Genomic DNA, 25,196 nt, shown 5'->3' with positions numbered 1-25,196 from the left:
TAGGATGTCCTACTCAGGATTTGCTAGACCGGCATTTACAAGCAACCCAACGCAGGGGGGAGAACATTTGTATGGGTGAGTTGGCCTTTGGGTGCTCCCAGGACCTGTGCAAAACTAGAGTAGGCATCTTATCTTTGGTGCCACCTTATCTTTATTTATGCAGCCTTCACCGACTTCCTGATGCTTATTTATATCACCTTCAAGCATCTAGTACCCTCATGCCGCCTTTTGGTGGTAGAAGACTTTCACTGGGGTACCATCGGTTTAGTCTATTAAGCTAAAACACTTATTTCTTCTTAAAGTTTATTTTCAGCTAGTTATTAAAAATATTCGAATCATATAATTCATCGTATTTCTGTAAGTGGTGACAGGCTTAAACATTTCTTTCTTGCCTTAGGAAAGATGATAGGATAAGAACATTGGAAATGTGAGAGGTTCTATAGCCAGTGGAGGATAGTTTAATGTGGCCCCTTTGAAGAACATGTGGACATGATACCAAATATAAACAAAGAGAATTATTCTTCGTGAAGCAATGTTTGGATTTTCAATTTACTCTTTTCCTCAACTGATAGATTTCTTCTGTTTAGTTGGTCATTTACTTTGTTTTCATGGGACCAAATATACAGAAGCCCGACTAGAGAGTAGAAACACATTTGGGATCTCTTTTGCCAAAAGAAGTTAGTTAGACACAGGTTCATGTTATCAAAGCTCCGAATGGAAAGGCACAGCTCAGCCTGATTCATTTGTGGTGGTTGAACATTATAATGAAGGCAGACGGGGAAAAACTGGGTCCTGAAATGTTTGGGAATAGCCATTGTTCCTGATTCCATGTCCGACAATAATCCATTTGAGCGATTGTGTGATGAAGAGTAGGTCATCACGATAATACGATTAAGATGAAATAAAAGTAAGATGACGGTTATCCATAAATGTAAACTGAACACAAAGGACCAGCTCATGAAGGGAGGCACTCTGAGACATTTCATGTAGTCAGTGGTTGAAGCTTAAGGTAAAAAGCTTCCAGATCATCCAGTGATTGGATTACCTGATGCCAACAACATCAGTATCTCAATCAGAAATGCAGTTAATGAAGCGCATTTCTGGTCTCCCTGGGAAAAATGAATCCACGTCTAGAGTTGTCTATACAGGAGTTCCTGTTGTGGTACAGTGAAAATGAATCCAGACAAGAACCATGAGGTTGCGGGTTCGATCCCTGGCCTTGAACAGTGGGTTAAGGATCTGGCGTTGCCGTGAGCTGTGGTGTAGGTCGAAGGTGCGGCTCTGATCCTGCATTGCTGTGGCTGTGGTGTGGGCCAGCAGCTACAGCTCCAATTCAACCCCTAGCCTGGGAACCTCCATATGCCACGGGTGTGGCCCTAAAAAGCAAAAAGCAAAAAGCAAAAAAACACACACACACACAAAAAAAAACAAAACAAATTGTCTATACATGATCATTATCAGTTAGTCAGGACCAATTTCTGAAGCTATAGGCTGGCTTTTCACTTTTCTATAAGCTGCCTAGGTGTCACTTTCTTCCCACATCTTGTGCTTTTCTCCTTCAGGGCTCCTCAACTATCATCCAAGGACAAGCTTTGTGCCTTTGCATCCCTGGCCCTTGATTCCTCTGTGTGCGATGCTGCTTTCTCCGCAGCTCATTTTCATGTTCACGGCCTGGGCTACTTGATACTCTAAGCTCGGCTCAAGAGCCCCTTTTCCTAACAACATTCCCTTTGAGGAGGAGTTCGTTTTTCTCCTACAGATTTGTCATTTTCCTTATAGTTTGTAGTCTTTTTTTAAAATCTCCACCATAACTCCTTTTTGCCTGAGTACCAGGATAGATTTTATCTTTCTCCCTTACTAGACTGAGGACAACTTGAAGTCAAGGCCTCTCTCTTGTTCATTTCTGTATCTCTAGCTCTTCGGGTAGTGTCTTGCATACATGTGAGGTTCAATACAGTTTATGAAAAGCATCAAAATGTAAAAGTTCACGGCTTTGAAGTCCTTGCTCAGATAGTGACTTTCTTGAAGCCCGCTTTGGTGCCTTCACTGAAAGCAAACGTTCCCTCAGTATGATTTCTGTGCATCTTTTCTATTATCCTATTCCAGCTTGTGTTATAACTATTTAGGTACATGCCTTATCTCCCCTAGCAGATGGTAAAGTCTTTAAAGGCAAAGTCCTTGTTAAATCCATTTTTATTAAACACTTTGTTCCCTACGGTGGTTACTATATTATTTTGAACATAGTCAACATAAATATTGGGCTGAGTGTATTTTGTGTTCCAAATACTTTTATTGAAGCAGCATGTTTAGGTAAAAGTACATTGTGTTAAAAACCATTAAAGGATTTAGGAGTTCCCACTGTGGCGCAGTGGAAACAAATGCAACTAGGAACCATGAGGTTGCGGGTTTGATCCCTGGCCTTGCTCAGTGGTTAAGGACCTGGTGTTGCCGTGAGCTGTGGTGTAGGTTGCAGATGCAACTGGGACCTGATGTTGTTGTGGCTGTGGCGTAGGCTGGCAGCTGTAGCTCCGATGAGACCCCTAGCCTGGAAACCTCCATATGCCATGGATGTGGCCCTAAAAAGCAAAAAACAAAACAAACAAACAAACAAAAACCATTAAAGCATTTAAAATTTGAGAGCATAAGATAAAAATAAAAAGGCTATATAGTATAAGTAGTTGAATCAAAATTATCTCAAATAAAATTCAGAAAGAAAAACGTAATGTTTTCGATGTTAATGTTTGAATGTTGGTATGGATGTCTCAGAATTCTCTTTCCTAGGGATAGTATTAGACTTAAAAGAGAGGTGAATATGCACATAAAAAACCAGAATGATTTGTCTGAAACACCTATGATAAAGCCTGGAGCTATGGCAGTAACAATGGGAATAAAAAGAGGGACTTTATGGATAGAATTAACTGGATTTGTTCATTGGCAGTATGCGGGAAAAGAATCAGTGATGAGTGAAATTTATAACCAAGGAAACTGAATAAATGTTGCCATTAATTGAGCAAAGAATAACAGGTCTTGGGAAAGGATAGGAAGAGATGAGACAGCTGATGTTGTTTCGAGATGCCTCGTGGCATGGCGTGATGCCAATAAGAAAGAAGCTGGAAGTGTGAATCTGGACACAGGAGGGAGATGGGAGACGAGAGGTATTTGCTGTGGAGCTGAGGCTATGAGGATGGAGCTCATGGCAAAGATGCCAAACAGGAAGACACGAGATATAAGGCAAGACATGGTAAAGTACTAAGGGCCTGTGAAAGATGAGAAGCCAAAACAGGAGGCTGAGAGGGGACCAAAGAAGTTGGGTTTCATGCAGGGGAAGCTAAAGGGACTTTCACAAAAAAGTACTTTATAAGCAAGTTCCAATAAATAAAATATATGAAAAGTAATTTCTTAATCAATAGTTTTCAGGCAATAATTTTAAGGTAGCTCAGTCATGTTTTGATAAAACTCAAATGAATTTGGTATCAATCATATCCATTAAGGAATACAAAATACTAACCCACAGAAGGACATTCTGGCAGCATGATATGTTTTGAGCACAGACATGGAGTTATCCTATATGAAGACAAGGGTTCTCTCACTTTTATGCTGGGAAACCTCCTGAAAAATGCCCCTTTCCTCTACAACATCCTAATGTCATATTTTCTAGCTGCCTTACCAGATTTTCTTTCTGTGCATCAGCAAGTAATTCTGCCCAATGGGACAGCCGGGTTAATATATGCTGCTGCTTGACTTAGAGAAGATTAGAAGCTAGGGGATCAAGAGGCCAAGATCAAAGCTGGAGAAGGATCAAAAGGCTTTTTACTGATAGAGCTGGAGGTGAAGCACTAGGGGTCCCTACAAGGAAAGGAGAGGATTCTCCTTCATCAGTACTATTAGAACCAGAAGATGTGTAGGGATGGAGTCAGGGATGTGGGGTCTGACCTGGCCACTGTCTCAATTTGGAATATGAGAGCCCTTCCCCTTTCTCAGGTCAATGCCTGGAGCCTGACCCCTGTTACCTGCTTGGACACTGACCTCCTCTGGGCTCCTTTTCCTCTGGGAGAAGGGAAGGAGGCTGTCTGTCATCTGACCATCTCTGCTTCAGAAGAGTTGCCTGATGCCTTCTATTAAAACATTATTAATGGAGTTTCCATCATGGCTCAGCAGTAATGAACTCAAATAGTATCCATGAGGATGCAGGTTCGATCCCCGGCCTCACTCAGTGGGTTAAGGATCTGGTGTTGCCATAAGCTGTGGTATAGGTTGTAGATGTGGCTCAGATCCCACGTTGTTGTGGTGGTGGTATAGGGCAGCAGCTGCAGCTCTGATTCGATCCCTGCCTGGGAAATTCCATATGCTGCAGTTGTGGCCCTAAAAAGACAAAAAAATTTAATATAACACAATCTAAAGTATTATAAATATAATACAAGTCAAAATAAAGTACAAAACACAGTCAAATAACATAGGGTCCTCAAAGTCCCTTAAATATAGAAGTTAGGAGGTTGTGTGATGACCTTGATGGGAAGAGTGTGAGAGGGGTGATGGGGCAGAAAAGTTGGGAAATGGATAAGTGGTGAGGAAAGGGAAGTAATGTTTTGGAGAGAAGGTGTGAGAAAGCAAAAATGAGGCTGGCAACTTAGGGCCATGCTCCTCTGGGCAGTTACTTGAAATCATAAAGCCTAGTGTCTTCATTCGTAGAATGGGGCGATGATATCAACTTTCCTTGTGAAGATTAAATGAGATTATATATATGGCCTGGAATAGTTCTTGGCCTCCAATAGGTTCTTAGGAATGATTCATTGTACTTAAAGAGCTGGAGATGGTAGCACCTTTGGGGCCACAGGGAGGAGGGAGAGATTTTATACATTGGTTCAAACACAGCTTGGATATAAGAACTGAAGAAAGGACACACGCAAAAAAAAAAAAAAAAAAAAAAAAAAAAAAAAAAAAGGCAAGGTTAGAAGGACTAGCTGTGTCCTTCTTACAATTCTTACCAAAAAATTCTGGGAAATTTGGACATTGCACACACTTATTAAAAGTCTAGATTTTAGAAGTTCCCACTGTGACACAGTAGATTAAGGACCCAGCATTGGTAGAGCTGTGGTGTAGGTCACAGCTCCAGGTTGGATTTGATCCCTGGCTGTTGGTGCAGCTGAAAAAAGAGAAGAAGAAGAAGAAGAAGAAGAAGAGGAAGAAAAGAACCTAGATTTTTAGGGATCTGTGGAAAAGAGGTTGCAACAAATTATTTGGACTGAGCACTGGACATAGAAACCTTCCCTACAGTCCTGGGCCTTAATTTTATAATGAAATGCTCTAATCATACCAGCACATTGTATCAGAACACCCTTTATATGTCTCTTTTACCCCAGTAGACTTGCTAGCCCTGTGATGACAAAAAAAGTCTTCTGTCCCCATCACCTAACACAATTCCTGGGACAGGATAGGTGCTTAGGAAATACCTGATGAATGAATGAATGAATGATCCTCTTCTCCCCATGACCCTGTGATATAAATAGGGAATATACATCATGACCTAAATTCTCTTAATTCACAGCTGAGGGAAAACATAATAATAGAGGATGGAAGACAGCCTAGGACTCCTGCCTCATAGCTTGGCTGTTGTTTCATGTTTTGCATATGAAAACACATCATCCATCTTGGGATTTAGAGATTGGAGATTTTGAAAAAAGCTAGGAGGTTAAACTTCCATGTTAGCTCTGCTAACTGCTGAGAAGACAAGCTTGGAGTGCCACAAGTTCCTGAAGAATGACGTGTTTAGCTTAAGATGCCAGGAGGTAATTTGCACATGCCCATCAGATGGATAACTTTGCAACTGCATGCAGAGCAGAACTACATGGGGCCCAAGAGTGAAGGAAACAAAACAGGAGTCAGCCTTGCACTAGCAGGTGGGAGGGGACCCAAGTAGTAACTCAGATTCTGGCTGGGCCCGCTTGATCATATAATCGCCTTGAGGCAATTGAAATGATTGACCATGCTGAGGCCCTCATTCCTCTAATTTACGTACCTATCCCTGACCAAGATATTTTATTGTTTTAACGACCTTTCCCTAGTGATCTTCCCAATGCCATCTCCCCATTTCCTTTCTTGTTTAGAATGATACTGATTCCATCCATTATCTTAACCTGCTTTGTCACTGTCCATGGTGAGTGACACTGGACATACCAAAGAGAACTTCTCTGACTTGGTAGGAGGCCCTGGCTCTGCTCCGATGCTGATAGAACCCCTGCAGTCCCTTACTGGTGTCTAGTTGCTTCCTCTGGGTGAGATTAATTGTATCATTGACTCAAGGGCCGAAGAAGTTCAGTTATGGAAAATCAAGTTGCTTTGACAATTGCAGCAGAAAGTGAGGAAGCCTTTTAAAAGGATGGTCTACTGACTTCTCGATATCTGAACTCAAATATCTGTGCTGCTGGAAAGGTAAAGACTGACCTGGACATTAGAGTCATTGTTCTCTCCACCCCCTGCTCACCCCTATTGCCCAGACAATTGCTGAGGGAGGTGATGATGCCTCCTTTGAGGAGACACCACATCCCTGCTCTCTGTCCTGTTCCTACACCCATGAGACACTTTACAGCCTCATTCCTGCACAAAGGGAACCCACCAGGCATTAGACAGTAGGGGAATAAACTTTAAAAAAACATAGTACCTGACTTCAAGGAACTTGGGAAACAGATGCACTTGGAAATAATGACACTGAAAGGTGATGTGTTTAAGGAGCAGTGGGAGGTCTAGGAAGAGGACACTTAAATTGACCTGGGCCACCAGGAAGGGTTCACGTTGTCTCAGCTGAAACATGAAAGATGAGTAAAAGCATTCTTGGCCAAGAATCAGGACCCAGGCATTTCAGAGAGTGGGGATGGCGAGGGAAGTCCCCACACACTAGAAGAGGGTGAAAAAGAGGAGGAATATAGTAAGGGCTCATCTAATGATAGGAAATTTACACTAGGAGAGAGTGATGAAAAAGAAGTCACAGAAAAAATAGTTTTGAAAAGGAGCAAGAGATTGGAAGTCAGATTCCATAGAGAAATCAGAAGAGTGCCTGTTGGGTTTAGGAAAAAATAAGCCATTGGAGACACTGTTGATAACAGTGTCTGTGGAAGAGTAGTGGGTAAAAGCTATTATGAAGTCAGAGGAAGTGTATTACTTTTCTACTGCTGCATAACCAATCACCACAAATTTAGTGACTTAAAAAAAAAATCCTACCGATTTATATTCTCTAGGATTTTGTAGATGAGAGATTTGGGCACAGTTGAGCTGGATCTCACAAGTTTGAGATGAAAATGTCATATTCATCTCATCTGGAGGCTCTCTAAGCTCCCCCATGTTACCGGTAGAATTCATTTTCTTGAGGCTGTAGAATGTGCTTCCTTCTTCTTAAAGTTGACAATAGAAGGAGTCTCTTCTACTTTGATCTCTACGATTTTGACCCTCTTTTAAAGGGCTTATTTGATTAGTGTTACTGAGTCCAAGCTACAGACTGCTTGCCATGTGTCAGGCCCGTAAATCCAGAGAGGAATTGTTGGAGCAGGGAAGAGTGACTTTTTTTGGAAAGCCAGCAGACGATGAAGATGGCAGACTAGTGTCCCAAAGAACCATCTACCCCAAGTTAGAATCCAAGCTTCTTTTATACTAACAGGGAAGAGGACATGGTTGGAATTCTTGATATTGGAATCCTTTGTTCTTGCAGCCATTCATGTAGGTCAGGTTTTCCTATAAACCTCCAATAAGACAAATGTTATCTTCTGTTCTGCAACTTTTTATCTATGAATGGAAAAGTATTACACCTTTGAAGGTCAGAGCCCTAAGAATGGGGTATCCTGTATATTTCATGCTATAGGCAACATTCTTAACTTGTAGCAAAAGCAATAGAATATAAAGATAAAAGAAACAGATCCAGTATGAAGTCATATTTGTTCTTCACTATTGCATTAGGTCATGTGTACTCTGGATAATCTCCATTTGATTAAGTTAAGGTCACCTGATTAGGAACCTTAAACAAATCTGTGAAACCCCTTCGCCTTTGCCATGTTCTGTTTGTTAGAAGCAAGTCAGTCTGTTTATACCGTAGAGCATTCTTTGGGAAGTCACTTTAGGGTGTGTTGGCCACACAAAGTAAGGAAATCAGTACAGTGATGGTTTAGTACAGATGTAGCTGAGAGGGATCAGATCTTGATGCATGTTTGTGCACATGTTTTTATCAGCTAGCTTTTGCTGCTTAACGAATTGTGCCAAAGTTGAGTGTTTTCAAACAGCAGCTATGCATTCAGCTCAAAAATCTGCAGGTCAGAAATTTGGCTGTGTTCAGCTGGATGGTTCTGCAGATCTAGGTCAGTCTCAGTTGATCTTTGCTGTAGTTCACTTATACATCTGCGGTTGGCTACTGGTGACTGGTTAGCTAAGATGGGTTTTTGCATCCTGCGATATACTAGCCTGGGCTCACTTACATCATGGTGATATTCTGTACTTGGCACGCCAGTAAGCTCCAATGCACAAGAGCTTTTCAAGCCACTTGTATCACGTTTGCTAATGTCCCACTGATTATGGTGAGGGAAAAGAACTTTGCCATCTTATGAAAAGAGTAGGAAATGTGGGTATTTTTACAATCTACTGCATGACTGCTTTATTGTATTTTTAAAGTTGGAAGTATTATGCTTTATATTTATGTTAGGATGAGAAAACTAATGGAAAAGAAAAGATGGATACATAGCATGTGTGGGAATAACAGAAAAAAATGGGATCCCCAAGAAAGCAAGCACTGGTGCAATTCAGAGTACATTTAAAAAGGGAAAATCCATCATTTTTCCTTAGAACAAAGGAAAGGGAATGAGTAGAGATCTAGAAAAAATAATTTTCCTGGTAATCTCAATTTTCCTTGGAGAAAAGTAATCTAGGTCATATGTTGAGCCCAATGAGGGAGGTGCTGGGGAAAAGTGTTTGTGGAAGAGCCATTGTTCAGAATGGGAGAGGAAGCTGAGGTCAAAACATAAGAAAAATAACCCACAAAAAAGCTGAGTGGTACAGGGCCCAGCTGAGGCTATAGACCTTAAATTGATGATAACATCAATCTACAGTATCTTACCCAGCCCATATATGAATTAGAAAAAAGTGTCCCCTCTGCCTAGTGCAGGAGGGGTCAGCCTTACTCTGAGCTGGTGCCCTTGTGCAGGACAAGTTCATAAATCAAGTTGACAGCCCTGCCAGTCAACAGAGTTATGTTAAATTTGTTTAATAGCAGCTTTAAATAGAGTAGGTGTAGAAGCATTATGGCGGTTGTGACATTACAACTGAGAATCTGCTCAGTGACATCACAAGTGTCCATCAGTGAGAAGAGGACAGGTAAGTAGGTAAGTTTAGGAGGCCAGGCTGCCATAATATAATGCTTGCATGTGAAGACAAAGAAGAAATGAGAGTTTCTGTCTTGTATCACTACAGATTTGGGAAGAATTGCACAACTATATGGACCAACAGGGTTCAAATATCAGGAACTATTCAGGATATCAGGGAGCAGATCAGTCACTTTGGTTTTTATTCAAGTATTTTGGAATCCCACGGACACATTAGGAAAAACTGAGTATTTACAGAAACAGTAATTTTAGATTGACTAAAATGACGAGATAGCTCTACTAAAGAAATTTGTTGTTAAAATACTCCATAACCTCTATTATACAGGATCCAAGGTGGATTTAGGCTTAAGATGAGAGCAGAACCTTGTAAGCATCTTCTGTTACTGAGGTTATTGTGAATGTATTCAGAGTTTAGGATAGGCTTTCTTTTTTCTTTTTTTCTTTTTTCTTTTTTTTTTTTTTGTCTTTTTGCCATTTCTTGGGCCGCTCCCGCGGCATATGGAGGTTCCCGGGCTAGGGGTCTAATCGGAGCTGTTGCTGCCAGCCTCCGCCAGATCCACAGCCATGCCAGATCTAAGCCACGTCTGTGACCTACACCATGGCTCACGGCAATGCTGGATCCTCAACTCACTGAGTGAGGCCAGGGATCGAACTCACAATCTCATGGCTCCTAGTCAGATTTGCTTCTGCTGCACCATGATGGGAACTCCAGGATAGGTTATCTAAGAGAAAAAAGTTTGCAAGTTGGTGGGAGCAGTCTTTTCCTCTGAATGAGCCCCTCAAAATTACAGTCCTATGATTTTAACATGATAATTTGATGGATAATCAGGATGAATTAATGGGCTTCTTATAAAAATTGAAGTTATTTGGAAACATGATTGAAAAGGTGATGGAATTTTTGCAGCTGCTATCAATTTCACATGTTTTTTTTTAAACCAAAAGCTATGGGATAACATGCAAAGAGACTCTACATAGTCTTGAAATTTCCTCATTTCTTCTGTGAGGAGAGACCAGTCACTGGAAACAATTAGAGAAGACCTTTCACTTATGGCTGGCTAATCACATGAGTCAGTTTTATAAACCCTAGATAAGCAGAATTGTTTCTAAGTAAAATTTATGCCAGGGAATTGTTAAAATTTCTTTCTCAATTTGATTGGGTTCTGCTTGATTTTCAATTATCCCTGATTTTCAATATTCTGGGTTCCATGCCAAAATTATTCAAAAATTATTTATGTGGCAAGAATTCTGTGTTGCAAACATAGGAATAAATTTACATATAAAAAGAAAGGAATATTTTGGGTACATTTGCTCAGAGACTTAGAAGTTTGGGGTGAATTGTTTGAATCTATCAATTTAAAATATTTTTAGAACTTGAAACTATATGATATGAAAATCTTCGCATTAGGTCTGAAGCATACCCTCCTAACATGTTGTAGAGCAAAATCCAGAGATATCTTTTAGTGAGTTTGTGAACCAAGTTTTTGCTAAGTTTAATCGTTATGATCATACATTTTTCTGCTATTTACTGTAATATATAATTATTATTATATAAATACTGCATATTACATGCATATATAACTTAGTAAATATTCATTAATATTTTGAATAACTGATGTTCCATAAATTCTTTATTAGATACAAATATTTTACTTTCTTTTATGGATTGATGGACTCAAACCAATAACTTTGAAGGAAAATCTCTGTTTAAAAGATTTGGCTTCAGAATCATTTTTAATTTCAGTATTTGTCTTAAAGTACTGGATGAAGATTTTGAAAATAGCACAAGAATACAGTACCTAGTTATTTCACTGGCTCTCTCTAGCCTCTCTTGAAAATGATACATTATTTCTTTATTTTCTTTCTATTTGATGTGGGATTGGTGGCTTGCATTGTTTCAGGCAGATTATATTCTTTCGATATGAAAGAGTATCTATTCATTCTTTCCAGCATAACCCACATCATTTTCTAACTGTTCATTCTGCCAAGTAATTAGGGAAAATGTTTTTCATAAGCTATAACTCCCTCTCTGTTTAGCCTTAGCTTTCACTCTCTCAGTTTATCACTGTATGTTGATGTTGGGTGTGGCATCTTTTGAATTGGGGGCATTATGTTCAGGGTTATAGTATGTAGGAGTAGACCAAGTTTTTTGAATTTTAAATGCTTGAATTGTTAACTTTTTTATGGATGGTAGTCATTATTGTTATATTATGGTTTATATTCTTACAATGGAAGAAAACCTATTTTCCTTTTTGCAAGTGAATTCTTGAATTTATATTAATGCTGGTGTAAATCTTTTCAAATCACACAATTCCAACTTAAGATAACTATTTTAGATTTTGTCAATGATTTATTTTCCAAAGGGAGACAAGGCACATAAAGTTTTATATTTGATGCTCTTCTGGAGAATAACTGAGATACTGTATCTAATAGTTCACAGTTTATTTATATTTTATTTCAAATTCAAAGCAATGGCTTATTAGCAAAACAGAATTCCTTCCATTTCCTCCAAGGTTTAAGGCTCTCCTTTTGTGTAAACTAATAGGAGGGCTGTTTGCATAAACGTGGCAGGTGACAAGAATGTTTTGACAGTTTCAGAGATAATGTCCTATGACCATGTCTATTTCTCTTTCCTCTAGTTCACTTCTTCTCCCACTGCCTCTGAGCAGCTTGCCTGTAAACCACCTGCTTTCTCCTTTGTTTCTCCAACTAATCAGAAAACACCACCTGCCCCCGTCAACCTCTCCGAAGCCTCTGTCCTGGAGGAGATCCACACGAGGCGGCTGGATGTCACTGGGGCCCTGGTGGAAGAAACAGCTACGTACTTTCAAACTTCCGCTCACTCTGCACCCTTTTCTGCATCGAAGGGCGTGTTCTCGACGTCACAGTTCCCCCATTCCACTCAGTTGTCAGGTTCTCCTTTGTCCCATCCAAGTGCAGCCCAGCAAAAACCTGGCCTGACGTCTGAAGCTCTCAAGAAGACGACAGCTGTCACCTCGCCCGTCCTTAGTCCCAGCGAAAGTCCGAGAACCTCTTCTTCACCGGCCTCCGGTGCTTCTCTGAAGTCGAATTCAGCCTCCTACATCCCAGTCCGCATCATCACGCACTCGCTCTGCCCGAGTCCAAAACCCTTCCCCTCCCTTTTCCACGGCTCTTCTTCCACTGTCTGTAGCCACGTGTCATCCAGCGGGAACCTCTCAAAGTCAGGGGTGAAGTCCCCGGTACCCTCCCGGCTTTCCCTCCTCACGGCCATCCTCAAGTCCAACCCTTCTCACCAAAGACCCCTCTCCCCGGCATCCTGTCCCACCTTCACTCTCAACTCCCTGACCTCTTCCACACTTGCTCTCGATCAGAAAGTAAAACAAACCTCACCCACGCCGAAAAAATCTCTCTCGAGTTGCTCCCTGCGGGCAGGGTCTCCGGAGCAAAGGGAAAACCAGGTTTCTGGACTCAGCCAGCAAACCTTTCTTTCACCTTTTTCTACCAAAGCTGCTCCCCTTCCTCAGACCCCCTCCCACATCAGTAGCAGCCCTGTTTCTTTGAATGTAGAGAAAATGCCATCCCCCTCTTCTTTGAAGAGCAGTCCCATGCTTTCCCCTCTGCAAACAAGTACCTCCAGTTCGGCGGGTCTGCCTCCTGTTCCTCCTCCAAGCTCTTCTCCTCTGTCTCCCAAGGGCAGACGGGATGCAGACCTCAGGGACCCAGGCAAGCCCAGGAATATTTGCCCACATCCTTCAAAGTCAGCCTCCTCTGCATCATCTTCTGTATCTCCTCTCACTAACCAAAGAGCCAGGCTCTCCTCCCCAGAGAAATGCTACCATCCTTCCCCAGCTCTTTCAAATCTGATAAACAGATCCAAGAGAGCATCAGCACCGCTCTCTGGCCAGGGGCAGACTCCTTCAGCTCCTCCTCCACCTTCTGTCTCCAGTGCTGGCTCTGCCTCTCTTCCCCAAATGGGGTCCTCCTCTCCCCCTTTTGCTAATCTGCCCACACAGGCGCTCCAGCTCAGTCCCTCAGCGCTGCACTCAAATCTTACCTTGCCTTCAAGATTTGGGAAATCTGAAAGCTCAATATCTGACCACAGGTCATCTGTTTCAACCCCACCACCTCCCATCTCTCTAACAAGAACCAAGGAGCTGATTTCACCTTGTGCATTGTCCATGTCAACAGGCTCTGAAAATAAGAAACCCAAGGTATTTTTTGCATGCTGCATGGTGCATGCTTTATTTGAAATATGGAAGAATCTTTTTTTTTTTTTCAGGGAAAAAGTTGATAATTATGCTATTCATTCTGCTCCTACAAGGAGAGAAAGTGCAAGGGGATCTAGGATTTGGTATATTTGAATTGCAGATGAATTATAATCTATCTAAATTTGTGCATGTTTCTGTAAAACTTTGATCTTGCAAATCCTCTTATGGTAACTCCTTATATCTATGGCTCCAAGGGCATTTTTTTTTCTAGGCATAATTTAAGTTATATTATTGATCCCAAAGATGGAATTGAGAGCAGTTAGATGAAATTTGGGAATATAATACATTTCTGATTATTTAATAACATGCACCCTACTATCCATCAAAATATGCTGTACTGATAGATAGGAGACAGAATTAGTGTAAAGTGGAATATTATCATATATCTAGGCCCATATTATTGCCCAGTCAATTGTAAAACTTTCTATTTCCTTTGCTGACATTTATTTGTTGTTATTAATTTTCTTTCCCTTCTCCCAGGTTGATTTTTTTTATTGCTCTCTATATACCTGAAGCTAAATCAATATGGATTTAGCTATATATATATATTGGGCAAAAGGGAACTGAAATTTCCTTTATATGTGAAAAGTATTTGATTTATGATAAGCACTAAATACTTAGTGATTATAAAATACAGAAAGGGTGGGCAGCCTGGGTAAAGGGAAAACAAATTAAGAGAGAAAAAATATTGACTGTTATCTGTGCTGAAGCAACCCATTGAGCAAGGATGTGAAATCAGTATTTATTTTCATATGGGAAGGGACACATTTGAAGGAGTGATCCGTAGGGTGCATTTTTCCTGGTGAAAGGCAACTTGGCTCTAGAGCATGCTAGCTTCCCAGCTGTGCTCACAGAATTTAGGATGTGGAGCTTATACACCCAGAATTCAGTCACTGTTATATAAATAAAATAAAATTATGAAAGTGCCAGTATTGGGGGAACTGGGAGTTTTTAGTTCAGTGCATTGGAGTAATACAGTGTTAGAGCTTCCAATTGCCATGAAGGTTGTGTTCAACCCTGTCTGTTGGGCTGGTTAACTTACAGATGGTTAACCCTGTCTATTGGGATGGTTAACTTACAGTGGGAATGGTGAAACAACCCATATGATCTTGCTAATATTACCACACAACTTAAAAAGCATGCATTGAACATCTACTGTGTGCCCACGACTATGCTAGCTGTTTTGAGGATGTATGTTTTATTTTTAAGGAAAATAAGAGAGAATCCTTTTTCTTAAACAATTAAATTGTATTTAGCAGAAAAACATGCACACCTATATAATGTGAAGAGGCTACAGAGAGTTATTAAATCTACGGTAAAGCCAGAAAACAAGTATAAGGCAATGCTAACATAGAGTAGCACAGGTTATGTATAAAAGTTCACTGAGTTCAGTACAATAGAGATGGGTTGAGCTTAATGAAGAGGAAAGCAGTTGGCATTTCAGAAATGGTAAACAACCTGACCAAATATACAGAGAATGATCCTAGAGGTGTGTATGTGGAGAACTAAGACTGGCCTTGTCATAGAATAGTCATAATAGTAATGATAATTACAGTAACAGCTATCAGATACTTTCTATGAGTCCTAACTGTCCTAGTAGTTACACAAAGAAGTTAAAATTTAATTTAAAAGGATGATGTCGGTTGATTTTTTTGTGCCCATATGAGATTGGCAATATTACTTTCTCCATTTTATAGACCAAGAAACTGTAGTTCAGTGAATAACTTGCCCAGGTTATATTTCTTATCCTGGCAGAGCTGACATTTGTATTAATTTAAGTCTGATTCTTGAAGCCATTTTCTTTATCACTGAAATTTATTGCTTCAAAGCAATAACTCATGTTAATTATCATTTTAGTCTGATTTATTAATTCTCATGAAGGAAATAATCATTATGGAATAATGATTAGAAGTATCAATTTATATAATATTTGGATCATATAAATGTGTTTTTAGAAATGATGAAGTCCTTGTATTTTAAACTTCAAAGAAAATGGGATGGAGGAAATCTTTTACCCCAATTCTAAGTTTGAAAATCTTATTTGTCTGGTGATGTAAACATTACTATTTCCTGAATTTACTGACAAATTACCTCTAAAGCTACACTACCTTACACTTAAATTATTTTTTACCTTTGTGAAACATGGTTTTACTCCACCAGCTTCTTCAGAGTATTTCTGTTTGTGGTTCACTCTGCTTTGTTCAGGTTTTGGACCAGTTTTGAAGAGCTGGAAGAGAGTAGGCCCAGAGGGGCTTCTGATAAAGTCAAATCCTTTTCTCTCCTAACCTATTTATCCGCAATTACTATTTCTTCCAATATTGAAGAGTTTTTAGCATTTGCTTTATTTTTTTCTGTTTATTTTCTTTATTCCCAAGTTAATAAAGTTCAAATCTGTGGACATGCATGGTAAATTTGATGAACATGTATGAAAATATGAAGAATGATTATAATTTACCCATTTTTATCTGTTCCTTTGAATAGAATAATGTTTCTCATAATGAGTAAAATTTATAACTTCCACAAAATTAGTTTCTCTTGAGACACAGTGTTCTTTGTCATATTTATTTATTCCTTGCTTCGTGCTGTTTTCTCTCTAGGTAAAAATCAGCCTACATTTTTTTTTTATTGCAAACTATTGTTGGCAGGAATTGTAACTTGAGTATAAAAAGTTCATTAAAATGGATGGATACTGGAATAGATAAATCGTTTCCCAATTTCTTTTGATATTTGACTAGTATTGTTGAAATTGCTAAGATTATTTTATAGGTTGATAAGAGGAAATAGACAAAAGCTTTAGGATATCAAAGAATTTATATGCTTTTATGGACCATTTCTTGTCCTGCTCCTTCCACTGTGGTGCTAATCCAAGGACAGGGCTCTCTTTGAAGTCAGAGAGTTTCAGATTTAGATCTTCTCCACTCAGTGCCAGGTCCAGAAAGGAAAAAGGTCCTAGAATATAGATGGCCATCAAATTAAAACACAAATGCTTGAAAGATATTAGTTGAAAGTCTGGGCCCTACTGTCCTTTGATATTCAAATAAAATGGAACAGCTAGATTATGCTGAGTTCAATTCAGGTATAAAGAATGTTTGATGTTTCTTTTTCATACATAGACTCTTAAGATTCTGAATCTGCTTGTGTGAGTATTAACAGCTATATTTTAATTTCAGATATCATTTAAAAATATTATTTCGCATTATAACATGGTCCCAGACAGGATGAGTGTCTTCCTGAATATTGCTCCCATGGCTTTTTGATCAACATATATATGGTCTGGGCAGCTTTTTTCCCCCCTTGGGAAAGACTGAATATCACAAAATTAATCCACGGAGTTTTATTTGGGTTTCCAGTATAATTTGCCTTCATTCATAAGATAGTTTAAATTTTTCTCCTTGTGAGTTACCATGATGTTCCATGTGGAAATCTGAGATGGTCATTAGATCAGAACCTCATACATACATTCCTTCACTGGTGATGTGAGGGCTCCAGTGGTATGACTGCCGTGGTCTGAAAGCTATCTAGACACAGCTTGTTTAGGGGAATCAATTTGGAGCTTTCTGATACTTCATGAACTTTTATAGCTGATGTTTATTTATAAAGTCTCATTCCTTTAAGACATCATAGCATTTCCAAATACACCACACTGGAAACTTGGTGGCAACAGTCTCCATGTGACTGTCTCCATTTCTGCTGATCCTCTCATCATATGGGAAATGAACAATGTGAAATGTACCTCCATGAATGAAAATGGTTCGTCTGGGTTCAAACCAGTCACTCATTCATTCAATACATATGTACTGGGCGCTTCTTGTGTGCATGTTTCAAAGCTGTGAAGATGTAGAAACAAGATTGCAATCGTGCTTGCTGAAAGCACATTTATATTCTATGGTGAAAAAGAAACAATCAACCACCTCCCCCCATCACTTCCCAATAAGTACCTTTTCTTGTATGTTAGAAGGTCATAAACGATGTGGAGAAAAGTATAGCAGGATAAGAGGTGGTGGTCGCGAATCTCTGTCAGGTGGTAGAGATGGGTTTCTTTGAGAGGATGACATCCAAGGAGGTGATGCTCCTCAACAGAGTATAGTCAGGAAAAGTTTCTAAGGCCAGAGATCATGTGGCAGGTACAAAGGACCGTTGGGGACCCAGTGAGCCAAGAATAGAGTGAGTGGGGGAAAAGGAGGTAGTCAGAGGGAGATGTAACTGGGAGCTAGGTCCTGTGAGGTCTTGTGAGCCACTTCTAAGTATTTGATTTTTAACTGGAGTAAGACAGGAAACCATTGGAGGATTTCGACTAGAAATTGATGCCTTCTTATCTACCTGGCTGGTGAGAGAGAAAGTACAGAGAACTTAGGGAGCTATTGCAACCTAGGCAAGTGATGATTGTGGTTCTGGTAGCTGTGAGGGTGAAGATAATATTTCTGTGTATATTTCATAGGTAGCTTAACAAACATTCAGCAGTCATTAAAGCCAGCTATAGGTGAAATGATGTTAAAATAGCTGACACTAGACATATGTGTCTTCTTGTTTCCTTTCTTTCTTTTTGTCCCAGTGTCTTCTACTCTACATCCTCCCCGGAGTTCATGGCACCTTTCTGGGGATTCTAGATTTTCTGTGATTATTGCTTCCTTGTCATCTGTCACTTCCACCTCTGTAGGAACCAATTCTGGGTCCCATTCCCTTTGTGTCTCTCCAGATAGCCTTTTAGAATGGATATTAGCAATGATTCCCATTCAAGTTGTCAGTGATTGACAAAAGCTTCTTTTCTTTACTTCCCAGGGAGTATTGGCATTTTTAACAGAAGGGGGCTTGTGCAGTTTTAACCTAAAGAAGAGACTTTTCCAAAGAAAAAGAAAACATGGATCCAAGGTCATGAATTCAAATCTTGGAAATTCACATCCTTGCAGAAAGATGATTGTAGAAACTTAGCATATTGGAAAAGCCTTCAGGAAATGCTTCAACATGGGGAAAAGGGTGTCTAATTGGCCAGGCTCTTTAAGACTTGAACAGCAGATGAAGAACTCAAATTTTGTGTTTTTTTCATGTCTTCTGAGTCCTACTGTGATTTTCAATTAAATACTTCAATTTAAGTCAACAAATATTTGCTGAACATTCATTCTTTGTCAGGTTGGTGGTAGGTGTTGGAAATCATAGAAAATCTTGTCTAAAAGACCTCTCAGGCTAAATAGGAAGGCAGGATGTTGTAATCCAAGGCAATAAATGCTATACATTTAGAGTGCTAGGAATATAAAAAGATAAAACAGCTGTGGAGACGGGACGTGGGAAGGATTGTTCAGGGAAGCTTTCTTAGTAGTTCTCATCTTCTCTGTGAGATCAAAAACCACAGATGGTAGGTTACTGTCACATTGCTTCATATCTCAGGATCATTCCAGAGCTTGTGTTCTGCCAGTAATCAGGTGTAAGGCAGGTTTCTGGGCAACCTCCTTCTGTGAACTGGGTCAGGGCCTGGGTTGAGCTTTCATCTCAGGGAGACCCAGGCAGTGTAACCATGGTCCCTAAGGAGTAGGAGGTGTGCTTTTGGAGTGATGCTCTCATCCATGGCCAGGGACGCTTCCAGAAGAGGAAGCTGGTCGTGACGGTGGGAGGCTCTTCATCAGGGCCTTCTTGTTGTTTATGGAATCAGAGGTCCTGTCATTCACTTGTATTTAAAGTGTAACCATGAGTTCAAATCCCTGATTCTCAAGGCAAATAGTAAGTCTGTTTTGTTATCTCAGAGGTGTTTATTACAGAGCTTGTGGTGAATTTTAGGCATCAGCAATGAGGAGTGGGATAGTGGTGGGAAATACTTTGTGAAGGGGAAAGATATATGCCTTGCTCTCCCCACCTTCACATCCAGGATTTATGTCACAATATCTAGGATTGCCTATAAATAGAATTAGCTCTAATAAACTTACACACAAAATACCATTTCCTGTTTAAATGTAAACTTTGCCCTGTACCTGTAGTGGACATTTAAGAAATATCTGAATGTATACATGTATGTGTGACTGGGTCACCTTGCTGTACAGCAGAAAATTGACAGAACACTGTAAACCAGCTATAATGGAAAAAATAAAAGTCATTATTAAAAAAGAAATATTTATTGAATGATGACTAAAAGCATAGACTATAAATTTGAAAGGTGCAATAGTATTATTTATTTATGTATTTATGTATTTATTTATTTATTTTGCTGAATTCAAAGTCAGACTGGTCAGTTCTATTTTGTATGATTAGTTAATGGTGATTTCAGCTGGTAATACAGCCTAGTATTATTATTCAAGTTATAATTACAGTGACTGGAGCGATTTGTAATTTTATTAAAAAATTTTTTTTATTATATTTTTCCTCTCTTGTCATAATATTTTATTATTATTTAAAAAATTTTTTTGTATTGTCATTTCCCCAATACAATTTTTTTCCTACCGTGCAGCATGGTGACCCAGTTACACATACATGTATACATTCTCTTTTCTCCCGTTATCATGCTCCATCATAATTGACTGGATGATTTGTAATTTTAAACCAAGGAGTAGAAACCAGTGAATTTTCTCTGAAATCTGGAAGCCTTGAAATTGTGAAGAAGAAACATGTTCCAAATTAGAATATTGTTAAGGGAACCCAAAGGAATATACTGAACACAAAAAGTATTTCTTATGGCAACAAGAATGATCTTCAGATGGAAAAGGAAAAGCTCTGTATTTTCTTAGAGATGTGCAAAGCCCAAGGTAGATGAAGAGCTAGAAAGAACATCTGGTTGCTCTAAATCAGTTCAGACCTCCTGGTCTATACAAATTGCATCTCAAAAAATAAATTAAAATGTCTACTTTTATTGCAAAACTATTGTAAATGATGGGAAATAAGAGATTTACCAGAAAAAAAGAGTGGGATAGCGATGGGAAGTATTTTTTGAAGGGGAAAGGTATATCCTTGCTTTCCCCGTCTTCATGTCAGTGTTCCATTTTTTCACATTAAAAAAAAAATGGAAGGTAAATTCTTAAAATTAAGACAGTCTTAGTTTGTGAATGTTTACAAAAACAATTATAACTGGATGCCCGACATTCTTTTCCAGCAATAGACATTTATTGAATGCCTTCCAAGTTCTAGCTTTTGAGCTGTCTTTCGTGATACTGTGAACAAAGAGAGGTATTTGAGGGGTTGTGATGTATTTCTGTGAATTCCCATTTGTTCTAAATGCTTAGCCCAAAGCATACTCAAGGTCAATCTCTGTATCATCCCCCATTTCAATTTTCTACATGTTATTTATCTATGACTTTTCCTATGCTTTCTTATTTATTTGATTGTTTGTCTCAGCTGATTAGGATGTAAACTCTAGAGAGTAAAGGCTTTCTGTGTTTTGTTTACTGTTGAATCTCCAATTCTTAGAGAAATGTGTGTCACAGGGTAGCTACTCAAAAATAATTTGTTGAATGAATCCATTAGTTGAACTGCCTTATCCAAATAAATCTGTCAGATGGACTGATGCCTGCCAGGTTGGCAGAACCCAGTAGGTGAGAACTCCCTATCCTTGGTATATGGCTTGAATGAAGATTTTAAAAATGACATGCCTAAGAGGAGAGTTCATGAAATAATATAAAAATTATTATCGTTATAGTTTACAGTGACAAACCACATCGAATCAGTGGAACTGGATAGAGATAATGCCTAAAGCACTATTTTTGGATCTGGAGGAGAAAAAAGCTTACTACAGGATGGAGTTTCATTTTAATAAATGTTTAAAAAAAAAGATATAAGAATTAGGAATTTTAGGGCCATAACATACTCAGTGTGATCCAGCAATATGAAATGACTTCTGGAGTTCCTGTTTTGGCTCAGTGGTAATAAACCCAACGAAGATCCCTGGCCTCTCCCAGTTGCCATGAGCTATGGTGTAGGTTGCAGACCCAGCTTTTGCTGTGACTGTGGTGTAGGCAGCAGCTATAGCGCTGTTTTGATCCCTAGCCTTGGAACTTCCATGTGCTGTGGGTGTGGCCTTAAAAAAAAGACAAAAATGGAAAAAAATAAAATGACTTCAACATCTCTCTCATGTATACTCCAAACACACCACAAAAAACAAGGAGACAATTACAATGATTTTCATCTTCACTGTGCTAATTAAGTTTATTGTCATATCGTGTAGGTGATGATGATATGCTGCATTGCGTTAAAAATATATCTTGTTAAACATACCTTTTAAAAATTTAAAGGAATAGTGACAGAGGAAAGGGATCGTGAAATTCTTCAGCTGAAGATAAGTAAGGAGGGGTTGGTGGAAACAACAGTATAACTTTCAAGCGGAAGAGAGCTCTTAGCCCACGCAGGAAACATATAGGACCAAGGACATATAGGAGTAAGTTAGTCAGAAGCATATTTTGGCTTAATAGAAAGGAAATTTTATGCCAATTCTAACAGTTACACTCAAGGTGCTACCTTGGGAGGTAGGCAGGTGTTGGTGGTGTGACTGAACACATCAGCGAGATGCCCTGGATAGAGGGTGTTGAACCAGTTTGCCTTCGGTATCATTACTGATTGTAAGAGTACATGGCATTACACGCCCAATTACAAGATATCACTCTGAAAATCTTCTCCAGCCATTTTCTTTTGGTCAGCTGAGGCTAGGAGAACAAATGTTGCAAACGATTGCACATCCTGAAAGGGGAGGCAAGGGTATTCAGGAGATACGTGCAGAGTTACTGAGCTGGAGTGTCCGCGTCCAAATCATTGCTATGATTCAGTAGCTAGTGACCCTAGGTAAGTTTCTTAACATGTGTCTACTTCACTTTCCATATATATAATGAATATAATAGGGTATCTGCATGATAGATTTGTTGTGCAAAGTAAATGAGCTAACACAAAGTTTTCAGAAGGCTGCAAGGCTTTTCGTGATCGCTAACTATTATTATTATTGCAACTTGTGACAAATAAACATAAAACCATCATGGAGTATTAGTAATATATTTTATTCTATATGATTTGTCTGTTTAGATATTCCTTGGGAGAAAAATAGAGAGAAGCATGGGTACTGGACCCAGCTGGGCCTGGATTCCAAACCTGATTCTATTCTTTATGGGCTGTTGTCTTAGATGAGTCACCTGAACTCAACACATCTTTTCCTAATGACTCTTTAGTTGTAGGGATTCTGAAAAATTAAATGAGGCAACGTATTTATTCGCTAGTGATAAATGGCAATGCTTATTTCCCGTGCAGAGACAGCATTTCACTTTCCATCCTTATCCAGATAACACTGTTGTTTGGAGACCATAGCAGTGCAGGATCAGAATAGTGACTGCAGGCTCGAAGGGACCAGGCGCTTTCTTCTTCCAGTCTGGTGTTTTAATTTTTTTTTTTTTAACTTAAACTTCTTCCTAAGGAAAATGAATGTGCCAGCCTCTTAGCTTCCTCACACCAGTTTAAGGAAGGTTACATCAATGACATCTTAAATCTCAAAGTTTTATTTTACCTCATTATCCTGTCGTCTTCTGCAGACCCTTTGGTGTGCTTTCCAGGGAACTCAGACAGCCTGGGGCTGCGGTGCCAGTTTCCCGCTGGCTCTGGGTCCCTGGGGAAGCTGCCTGAGGCAGGAGCTTTTGATGTGCATGGAGGCTTGAACTCAGGCAGCTTGGGACCTGGGACAGTATCAAAACTGCTCTTTTGATTATGTGTATGATCCTGACTTCTACTTATGCTCAACCCTCTCCCCCAGACACTCCAAAACTGAGCTATAGTACTCTGAGTTCTACTTAAAACTCAGGATGTCTTATCATTTGGTTCATTAACAGTACCATATTAGAAAGTGCGGGAGGAGTTCCCAACGTGGCGCAGTGGTGAACGAATCCGACTAGGAACCATGAGATTGCGGGTTCGATCCCTGGCCTTGCTCAGTGGGTTAGGGATCTGGCATTGCCGTGAGCTGTGATGTAGGTTGCAGACGCGGCTCGGATCCCCCGTTGCTGTGGCTGTGGTGAAGGCCTGCAGCTACAGCTCTGATTAGACCCCTAGCCTGGGAACCTCCATATGCCGTGGGAGCGGCCCAAGAAATGGCAAAAAGCCAAAAAAAATAAAATAAAATAAAATAAAGAAAGTGCAGGAGATGGTGCTAAGGTTTAAAAAAATGAATTTAACATCAAGAGCATGCAAGGTCTTCTAATTTTTCCATTATGTAATTAAGTTGCTGATATTAACTTCTATTCAAAATATGCTACTTATTAAAAATGACTGCTAAATTTTATGTATTCTGATCATTGTTTTTAATGAATGATGCAAGAAAATGTATTGAGTTCAATTAAACTTATTGGCATAATATTTGCTAATTGTGGCACTATAAAAAAGAACCACTTTCCTTTTAAAATCAAGCAAAAATACCCCTGACATTTATAAAATAGTGTTCCTGTGAGGGAATGCTGCTAATGAGAAATTGATATATAACTTTGTAAAAATGGATGTTTTAAATTTTGAAACTATATAGCACATAATTGCTTATAATCCCTAGGCTGATATTTGACTGTGATAACTCTTTGCTTCTTATTCTAATAAAATATTAACATAATGAGCTAATTTTTTTTTCCTGTCAAAAACAAGTCGTGCAAGCACAATAACTGTTTTCTTCATTGGATAACATGTCTTTTAACTTGGTAGAGCTAGCCTAAATTTATGTCACATTCTTTTCTGTTTTCAACTCCACTCTTGCTTTCTGGTTACCTCCCCTTCTAGCAATACAAGACCAAGTCCAGCTACAAGGCTTTTGCAGCAATCCCTACAAACATATTGCTTTTGGAACAGAAGGTCAGTGTTGGCTCAAAAGCAGAGTGAATTTTTGTGATGTTTCCTAAAATGGCTAATATCATTTTTGTTATGTTTTTAAAATGTCTGTTTTAAAGTTCTACCTTTACTAAACTAAAATGCTGCTCTTAGTTTAGGATGAGCTGGTGAAAACATCTGGATGGATAGTATTGGAGAAATCAATGATTTATCAGTAGAGTCTGGGTAGGAGCCAAGAGTTGTCCAAGCCACTGTCATGCAGCTCTGGGCAACTTGATTCAGATTTGAGTACATCCCCGTCCTTTGGAATCTTAAATGGTTTTAACATTTAAGAGCTTCCACCTCTATTCACCTTGATCAATAAAGGTAAATTGTGGTTATATGTGGGCAACTAGCCACCTTCCAGACTTGGTGATTAACAGTGGCTTGTGCAGGATAGAAATATATTAGCCAAGCGGCCAACTTAGCCTCTTAGATTCCATCATGGGCTGAACCTCTTTATTCATTCTCACAGACACTGCTCCTAATTCCATAAACAGGAAGGAGGGTTGAGATCCTTTCCAATGACCAACTGCTTTCACATGACTCCAAAGCATTTTTGATTTGCTGTTAAGAGCCATTCATGATAAGATTACAGGATTCTACTTCAGTAGGTAAATTAAATTAAAACCTCTTGTTTTATAAGCACATGACATATGCTCAAAGGAAGCCCCAATGGAAGATCCTATCAGAACTGAAGTGGAATCCATTATCGAATCTATGCAATGATACATTTCCTATGTTATTTTTATGGTATTTATTTATTTAGACAGTTTGTCTTTGCATTGAGCTCATT

General features: G+C 39.3%; 1 protein-coding gene across 36 annotated transcripts in view; it reads left to right on the top strand.

Moving 5' to 3' along the window:
* The window catches only part of MLIP (muscular LMNA interacting protein), a 239,016-nt gene that overhangs the window by 112,903 nt on the left and 100,917 nt on the right, over positions 1–25,196 (top strand). For 26 of the 36 annotated variants that reach the window (XM_021098546.1, XM_021098542.1, XM_021098545.1 and 23 more), the window contains 2 exons: positions 11,993–13,546; positions 24,314–24,385. In XM_021098546.1, coding sequence (XP_020954205.1) covers positions 11,993–13,546; positions 24,314–24,385 — 1,626 coding nt within the window. The remainder of the gene's footprint in view (positions 1–11,992; positions 13,547–24,313; positions 24,386–25,196) is intronic. The other 10 variants (XM_021098549.1, XM_021098534.1, XM_021098527.1 and 7 more) reach the window with 3 other exon arrangements.

This window comes from Sus scrofa, chromosome 7, assembly GCF_000003025.6.
Source record: "Sus scrofa isolate TJ Tabasco breed Duroc chromosome 7, Sscrofa11.1, whole genome shotgun sequence".
Classification (NCBI taxonomy): Eukaryota; Metazoa; Chordata; class Mammalia; order Artiodactyla; family Suidae; genus Sus; species Sus scrofa.
This window is presented reverse-complemented; position numbering and strand designations above follow the sequence as displayed.